The 9,316-nt window shown below is 37.9% G+C and overlaps 1 protein-coding gene across 2 annotated transcripts in view; it reads left to right on the top strand.

The window, feature by feature from the left end:
* pde4a (phosphodiesterase 4A, cAMP-specific) overlaps positions 1–9,316 on the top strand; it is a 159,534-nt gene that overhangs the window by 99,642 nt on the left and 50,576 nt on the right. For both annotated transcript variants that reach the window (XM_034191267.1, XM_034191268.1), the window contains exons 2-5: positions 4,515–4,700; positions 5,035–5,071; positions 5,235–5,305; positions 7,330–7,379. In XM_034191267.1, the coding sequence (XP_034047158.1) occupies positions 4,515–4,700; positions 5,035–5,071; positions 5,235–5,305; positions 7,330–7,379 (344 nt within the window). The remainder of the gene's footprint in view (positions 1–4,514; positions 4,701–5,034; positions 5,072–5,234; positions 5,306–7,329; positions 7,380–9,316) is intronic.

The following is a 9,316-nucleotide window of genomic DNA, read 5'->3' as shown; positions in this document are numbered from 1 at the left end:
AATGCAAACAAAAACTTTCTGATGCTTGTGCACACACTCACAGCTCTTTCTAATTACTTTCTGCAAGCATCTTTAATTAGGCTGTAATATATCTACATATATCAGTTTTCGGTATGATCATTTGTCTATCAATGCAAATCACTGGCACAAACTCATTAAAAAACATTCCTATGTAAATGATTCCCAATAAACCTTGTCAAATTGATTATAATTAGGGAAATAATGATTTCAGAAGTTGCATTATTACTCTCAAAGTTTGCTAGCAGGGGAATAAAAGCGGGTAGGGGTATTAGGTAGTGTAGTTTACAGAAGATTGCTCCCCCACACCCCCAGCCCAACCCTGGCCCCCGGCAAATGTTTCTGATGTGTTTTTCATTGCTTGAGAAGCGTGGTTAATGATAATTTGATCTGTAGCTATATTCACAAAGTCTTGTAGGCTGAGGAGTGGTTTTTAATTGGCCAATTTAGAATTTAAATCTAAAAATATCACACTTAAATTTGAGAAATTACCCCCCACCCAAAAAAGGAAAGTTTTGGAGAGGTGACATTGGGATTTTACAAAGCTATTTTGCTATTTCTGCAAGGATGAAACAAATGCATTTACACTGCACACAGGTTTAGTCATCTATTATTCAGAGATAAGACAAAATTTGTCATTTGTGGTTAAAAAGTTTTCGATTTTACTTTTTGTTTTATTGTTATTGTTGTTGTTGTTGTTGTTTTTGTCATGATTGGGGTTTTGGATGAATTTTCTGTCACTCTCATATTTGCTTGGGGTTTGGTGGAGGGATCTTTCTTGTCTGCTGTCTTCTGTTTGGTGATGGGCATTTCCCTGTGATCCTCTCTCCTGCTTGCCACACCCCTTTCCAGATCCTTCCACACACACTTGTCCTGCATTTCCTGCTAAACACTCCCACTATTTAAGTCACACCTTTCACCCTGTCTGGTTCTGAGATTGTTGAGCCTTGAGCTACTTTTCAGCACTTATTCTTCTGAGCATTTCTGTCCTGTTTTTTGTCTACCTGTGTTTTGACCTGCCTGCCTGTTTTTGACATTGTCTCTGCCTAATGCATCGGATCCTGTTGCTTATCTTGGCCTGCCTACATGAGTACCGAACACTGCCTGCTTTAATTAACCCGTTTTACTGACATCTGAATCCAGCATTTCCAGCCATGCCATTCCAGTAAGCCTGACAGTTTTTGAGCAATCAGTGCTGATTTTGAGAGAACATGACAGCCAATGGGCAATCCATAATCCTGATATGGTGGGGTTTTATTTTATTTTTTGACCATGATACAGTTTAATAATAATAACAACTGACACACAAAATAGCTGTAGTTATGTGCACTCATTATTACTTCGTTACATGATCATATAATTTATTTAAGACGGCTCTGCTCAAGTCTTTCTGTTTAGTTTCTTTACCACTGTTTCAAAGCACCCTTTCCCACTGTTTTAAGGCACCCAACTGCATGTAAACTGACACAAGGGTTTTGTATTATAACAAGTTTTATGAGGAGTTCCGCCCGCCGAGAATATTTGCTGTGCTTCATTTTAACATTTCTGAAGACAGACTTTTTTATGCATTTCAGACAGTGAATAGAAAGGTTTTGCATAATTTAGATCCCCTCAGTCAAGGTTGATGAAATAAAGTTAATTTTTATTATTTAAATTTTTTTTAAATGCCCACTTCTTAATGAATGGATTGAAGCTGTAAAGAATCCCTTATTTTAGTTTAGATCATAATTACATGTTTCATATTCAGTCTCTCTCTTTAAAAAAAGTAAATGAAAGGCATATATCTCTAAAAATAATCAAAATGTAAATGCAGGTTTCATTACAGTCAGTCTTTCCAGGGGCGGCATTAGAACATTTTTTTTTTGGGGGGGGGGGTGTCTTTTAAATAAGCTAAAAAGTAAAACAGCAAAAATTATAGCCCTCGATCCTTGTCCCTGTGTGGTAGTTTAGTGTTTTGCCTTTTTGACCTTAGGTTCTATAATAGGTAGGTACCTTGTTGATTTTCACCCAGAAATTTAGGAACTTTACTTATCTGTGTAATTAAGAAAAAACTATCATGCAATCAAAGCAGAGAAATTCCATTAAACCAAGTCAGATTCGATTAAAAATTTTACACCCTGGATTATCATTGTTTATTTTGCACCCTGGTGAGAACCTTACTGGAATGACATTTATCGTGAAATGACAAAAGCCAGTAACAGCATTAATCACTCAGTGAAGCAAATTGCTATTGTTTTATGTCGATGTTCTGAAAATATCACTTACCTTTTGCACAAATCTGTAATGAAGCCCAGGTACTGACACGCCCATGCCCAGATCTGCAGGATTTTTAAAATATTTTTTTAGTAGGCCTTGTGAGTCCAGGCATCACGCAAAGTCAATTAATTAACTGAAAAAATAATTTAATTAGCCCAATTAATTGCTCACCTAGTTAATCGTTCTATCGATATTTATTATAGGTAGTAATTTACATATGAGTGTCAACTTGTGCTATTTTCTCATATTTTGTGAAAGAAATTGATACTTTTGTTTGCTTTATTTATTCATATTCACTATATGCTGCAAAACAAACTGAAACTATGTTCTGTGAATTCTGATTTCATTCCTAAAGTGCAGAGTCAAATTTTTTTTTTATCTTAGAACCTTTCTCTTGACTTGAAGAATAAATCCGTTGGTGATAAACAGGAGGAGCATACTGATGTATCGTGACTTGATCAGTGACATTTAATTTCAGACAGGGTTTGATGTGCAATTATAAATGTAAATCTTAATCTGGATATAAATCATTCAGATTTTCAATCAGACAGTGACGGCTCAGAGAGGTGATAGGAGTTTAGTCTTAGACTTTAAAGAGGTCATATTGTGCAAAATCTGGTTTTGTCTTTCACTGTGTAGCACCAGCTGTGAGCATGAGGATGCTCAGGGCTTTGGCAGATCAGGAATATTAAACACATTTAATATGATTTTTTTTTTAAATGATAGAATTTCCTGGTAAAGAATGCAATTGCACTGCCTAGTAGAAATGTGACCTTTGACCCCATGACCTTAACCACAATTATCTTAACCTTCACCTGAATGTTTGAATTTTGGCTGACCTTTCTAAGGCAATTCCAGAATCCATCTAAGATTGTGTGCCAAGTTTGGTCCAAATCAGGTTAAAAAAAAAAAAAAAAAAAAAATCAGTTTCTTGATCTTTACCTCAATGACCCCAAGGTAAAAATTAAACCTTTAATTTAATTCCATGGTTAACCATAATCCAGATACCAAGCTTGGAAGAAATAATCCAAAAGGCCTGGGAGGAGTAGGTCAGCAAAGAGATAGACATGACCTTGTCATTAACCTTTGTGAAATTTAAGCCCATCAGGGCAATTCCAGAATCCAGCTATATGTGTGTGTCAGGTTCAGTACGTATAGAGTGAAAAAATATATGTAATTTTGACCTTTGATCCCAATGACCTTGATCTTTGCCAATAGCAAACCATTTAATGGAAATTCTGTGGCCAGCTGTCATGCACATGATGTTTGGTGGAAATTGACTAAAGGACACAGGAGGAGTCAGGGAACAAACAAAAAGATAAACAAAAAATTTGACCTTTGACCCACTGACCTTCACCTTTGCCAAAACAAACCATTTAATGGAAATTCTGTGGCCAGCTGTCATGCACATATTAAGTTTAGTGGAAATCAATTAAAGGACACTGGGGAAGTCAGGGAAAAAACAGACAGACAAACAAAAAAAAATGACCTTTGACACCAGTGACCTTCTCCTATGCCAAAACATACCCCTGAATGATACTTCTGGGAACTATATACATGCGTACACAAAGTATGGAGGAAATTGGCCCAAGTACCTAGGGACAAGATGTATCACATGAGTGCATATAATATATTGTTGACAACAAACATTTTAAGTCACCTGATAATTTGTATTACTTTGCTGAAAAAGTGCATTTTGGATCATGTGATGTACCTTTTCAACAATGTTCAAGTTCCAGAAACATGTGACTCTTGGCTCTCTTCCATTTCTTTGTGGACACAGTTCAGTGGGCATGTCTCACAAAACCAGCTGAAGCCAAAATATGAACCTCTGTGACATATGTCACACAACTCTAAAACAAGTCAAACCAAGCTTAAATGTATTTTCGAGCAGAGGGTGTTTCCATGTTGAGATCTGTAGAACAGTGAAACGTTGATGATGTTTAAAAAAATATCTCCAAACATTATTTTGTATGAAAGGTTGATTTTTCTTAAGCAAAACATATTCCCTTTAAGGCAAGTCTTGTCAGTAAACCACAAATTCAGAGCTGGATAGGTTCGTGTTTGTCTTCTAGGCTATTCAAAAAAACAAACAAACAAACAAAAAACAACATTTACAGCAGAGATGACACCAAATCATTGTTTTTTTTTTTGGGGGGGGGGGGGGGGGTTATTTTGTCCAGCATACCAGATTAAAACAACAGGCTGAATTTATTCTTATTTTCTTTATTTTCTTCCAGCTTTGATTCGGAGAATGGTCCCTCAACAGGCCGCAGTCCCATGGATTCCCAGGCGAGTCCTGGGTTGGTGCTCCACCCTTCATTCCCCCAGAGCCAACGCAGGGAGTCCTTCCTGTACCGCTCGGACTCAGACTACGACACATCCCCCAAAACCATGTCACGCAACTCCTCCATCAACAGTGAGGGGTAAGAAAGGACCACCGCGTCCTGGATCTCCTCCACTCAACATGCCCCATGGGGTAGCGACACATTATCCCCAATCAGCGCGGCGGTGGTTATTGATCTGGTTATGCATGTGTTATGATAATGAAATCATGATGAATTCTCTTGGTGGTGTTGTGCTGCGTTTTCAGACGTGTCAGTTGCAGCCCGCCATTAGTGTATCTTGGTGCCGTTTCTCTGTTTAGATCCACGCTGGATGTTGTAAACATCCTCCTCACAGATGCAGCCTCACATATAAACACTGATGTTTCTGCTCCAAAAATACTTAAATTCTCTTTTTGTTTCTGCTGCTCTGCAGGCATGCTGAAGACATGATCGTCACCCCTTTTGCTCAGGTAACGTACCCCCTGTCCTCCTCCAGTCTGACATGTTTAATTGCTGTAAATGACAGGAAAAGGTGGCTAATTAGTGCCCTTTGCTCCTTCCAACCTCCCTTCTTCCCTTCCTGTCCTCCTCCTCCTCTTGCTCTGCCTCCTACGCTCTCCATCCATCCCCCAGGTGTTGGCCAGCCTACGAACTGTAAGAAGCAACTTCACCATCCTCGCCAATGTTACAACACCTACTAGCAAGTCAGTACCATGCTGTCAGACTCCCCACACCCCATTTACACTCATCACAACCACCTGCTTGGTTTGACGTGCCTGTTTGCTAATGGTTGCTACGCTTTACTCCCATAGGAACGTACTTTGGCCGCTGCAATTAACCAGTTTATGACCATCAAGGCAAATGCAATATGCTTTTTTATGGCATTTATCCAACACAGTGAGCAGAACACCAAACCTCAGCTTTAGCGAGAGGAAGATGGCCAATGGCACTAAAATCTCTGGTTTTATGTGCTCGACAGGCTTTGGCAGACTTTTAGCTGCATGTCATTATACACATAATGAATATTTATAAGTTCAATGGTACGAATATTTCATGAGGTGAAAGCTGGAACAAACCAAGCCTCGCTCCATTGAAACAATGTAAAAACATTCATTATTTGTTTTATATAATGGCTAAAATAGATCCTTGTCATTTGATATTTTATTCATTTATAAACAACAGAAAAGGGACTTACATTTTGGTGTTCCACTGCTGCTAAAGTCCAAATTGTGATGTGTAGTCCGGTGATGCTGTGCACTGACTTTGGACTTCCGTAAAAGAAGAAGAACAAAAAAAGACTTTGTATAGTTCCTCAGTCCAGCCAAAAATCACGTCAGATTTTCATCTGAACAGCTCTTCATGCATCCAGACAGCTTACAGTGGATTGTGTACATGTGTGTGTTACAAGAATTAGCAGCATCAGTTGGCTCAATCAAATCGTCTTGGTAGAGTCACTGTCCCCCGTGCATGCGCACACACACAACCGGGTAGGCACTTGTGTGTGCATGTACTACCAAAAAAAAAAGACTGTGTACATCCTCACTGCAGTGAAAAAAAAATCACGTCAGAAATCAATCTAGCTTTTCATTCCAACAGCCTCCAGACAGCGCAGTGGATTTGCTTTGTGTGTGTGTGTGTGTGTGTGTGTGTGTGTGTGTGTGTGTGTGTGTGTGTGTGTGTGTGTGTGTGTGTGTGTGTGTGTGTGGAGTGCAACGGTACTAAACGTATGGAACCAAATTTGCACTCTAAATGGAACCAAACTGCACTCTAAATGCGATACAACACAAATGGGACGAATAATCCATGTCATGTGACACACAAAGCACCAATCATATGACAAACTCAGCCATTTTATATATATATATATATACATTATACAAATAACATTATACATTATACGCCTCGTCCAATATAACTTTTCTTCATCCAATAGTTATCTATGTTGGACAACTTGCCATCCATCGGTATGTTCTCCACCCCCCTCCCAAATTAAGCAAACAACAAAGAGTCAAGTAAATTAGATCAATTGATTTTGTTGTGAACAACATATGATTGATTCTGATGCGATGAATGCTTCTAAAATGTCAGTAGCGTGCTTATTTACCTTCTTAGTGTTTTTGGCATGCTTGGAGTTCAATATTTCCACCAGTTCCTCCTCTGTGAACTCAGCAAACCTCACTGGCAGACGATTTTCTGCTTTTTGCTTTTTGTTGCCATTTTTTCAACCACCGTCTGTCAGCTAGTTCCTGACCTTCATATGCCGTGCTCTGATTGGCTAGCTGTTGGCAGTAAGCTGTAACGCTATTGGTCAGTGGGAACCGATCCAATATAACTTTTGGTCCTAGCCTTTTTGCAGGTAAATGATGGACAGAAAGGCTAATCTGTGATTGGCTATTGCAATCTGCGTGGAGAACATATATATATATATATATACGCATTTCACCACAATTAGGAAATTTGGAAGAGAGCAGAGGCTTTGTCTGTAGCTATTTTTGGATGCAATGAGTCCAATAAAATTCACATGCTGCAGAGGAAAAAATGGGCTATAAGACGTGCACTGCAACATTTGTCTCATTGCCATGCATGTAATAACAAAATTGTGCCCTCTGTGAGAATGTCTTTATTACCACATGCTGTCAAGTCCTGCTGAGTGGATGATGTGTAATTCCAGCGGGGGGCAGCAGTGAGGGTGGTCTCCTTCTGATGTAAAGTTATTTTTTTTCCACAGGAGGTCACCAGTGACAAGCCAGCCCACTGTTCCCCAAGCTACACTCTCTGGTATGTTGCCTTGTTCTCTCTCTCTCTCTCTCTCTCTCTCTCTCTCTCTCTCTCTCTCTCTCTCTCTCTCTCTCTCTCTCTCTCTCACTCACTCACTCACTCACACACACACACAGCAAAAAAAGATTATTTTTATTGCAATATACAGTTATATATATTTAAATAATAGGATAGTCTTATGATTTTTATACAATAGTAATTGTGGTTATAATATTGGCAACAAGTATAACAAAAACAACAATAGGTGTTATTAGAATTGCTATTTTTGTGCAAGAGTTGTAACATTATTATTGAAATGGCATGACATGCAATATATTACACAAAACATACAATGTCTAATTATTATGTGTCTACATAATATTACATGTACAGTTTTAACAAATAGTATGAGAGAGAATTGTTAAATTTATAAACAGTTTATTTTACATTGCAAAAATGCTTTATATTTTTTAAAATTTTATGTTTGTAAATATATTGTAATAATAATTCTATCATCTATCTATCTATCTATCTATCTATCGATCGATCGATCGATCTATCTATCTATCTATTCTTTAGAGTACTGAATATACCAGTTATATGTATACATTTTCTTTAATAAGTAAATTCATAATCAGATCAGTTTTCGGCATGAATTTTTAAATACATTATGTCAGTAAATGTCATAATGTAATTATTATTTACTCTATTAAAACCATGCAGAATGAATGCTGCGTTGTGTTTTGAAGGTTTTCTTCAAAACGATGGGGACATCTGCTGGAGAAATGGATGTTGTGCATTCAAGTAACATGCACGATCATATTTTATGCATGTTGAAAATGATATAGTAATTTGAAGTTCTGCGCTATATAAGAGTCTTATTATTTAAAAAAAATCATTTCATTTAGGAGCAGTTCATCTAAAATAAAACTGTGAATAATTTGGTGAATGACAATGTTTACATGAACAGCAAAAATCATTTTTTATTGACCTTATCCTGAAGACCACAGTCGCTAGAAGAATATTGCATTCGTATTCCTGTTTACTTGTGACAGAACATAGTCTGATTAAGGAGTCACGGTCAGATTACACCTGATATGATTTATGTAAATGCTGTTAAAACTCCAACAGGAGGTCAGATTCTATTTGAGGTGTATCCTGTACATATCAGCAACACACTTCAATTATCAGGCTATCAGAATAATCCACATCTTAATCATCTTATTGCTAACTCTGTTTATGACCTCATTTAGATTTAAGGTATGGTTAATACAGAAAGTATTCACGGCGCTGCACTTTTCTGCATTTTGTTGTTACAGCCTTATTCCAAAATGGATGAAATTAAAATTTTCCCCTCAAAATTCTGCACACAGTACCCCATAATGACAATGTGATTTTTTTTTTTAGATTTTTGCAAATTTATTAAAAATAAAAAACTAAGAAACCACATGTATTCACAGCCTTTGCCATAAAGCTCAGAACTGAGCTCAAGTGCATCCTGTTTCCACTGATCATCCTTGATATGTTTCTACAGCTTAATTGGAGTAAATTCAGTTGATTGGACATGATTTGGAAAGACACACATATCTACATATAAGGTCCCACAGCTGACAGTCAGAGCACAAACCAAGCATGAAGTCAAAGGAATTGTCTGTAGACCTCAGAGACAGGATTGTGTCGAGGCACAAATCTGGGGAAGGATACAGAAACATTTCTACTCTTGTCAACAGTGAGCACAGTGGCCTCCATCATCCATAAAAGGAAGAATTTCAGATCCACCAGGACTCTTCCTAGAGCTGGCTGCACATCTAAACTGAGCTATTGGGGAAGAAGGGCCTTAGTCAGGGAGGTGACCAAGAACCTGACCACTCTGTCAGAGCTCCAGCATTCCTCTGTGGAGAGAAGTGAACCATCGTCTCCAGAAGGACAACCATCTCTGCAGCAAATCAACCAATCAG

This window comes from Thalassophryne amazonica, chromosome 16 (genome assembly GCF_902500255.1).
Source record: "Thalassophryne amazonica chromosome 16, fThaAma1.1, whole genome shotgun sequence".
NCBI classification, from domain to species: domain Eukaryota; kingdom Metazoa; phylum Chordata; class Actinopteri; order Batrachoidiformes; family Batrachoididae; genus Thalassophryne; species Thalassophryne amazonica.
The sequence above is the reverse complement of the archived record's forward strand: the minus strand, read 5'-3'. Positions and strand labels throughout refer to the sequence as shown.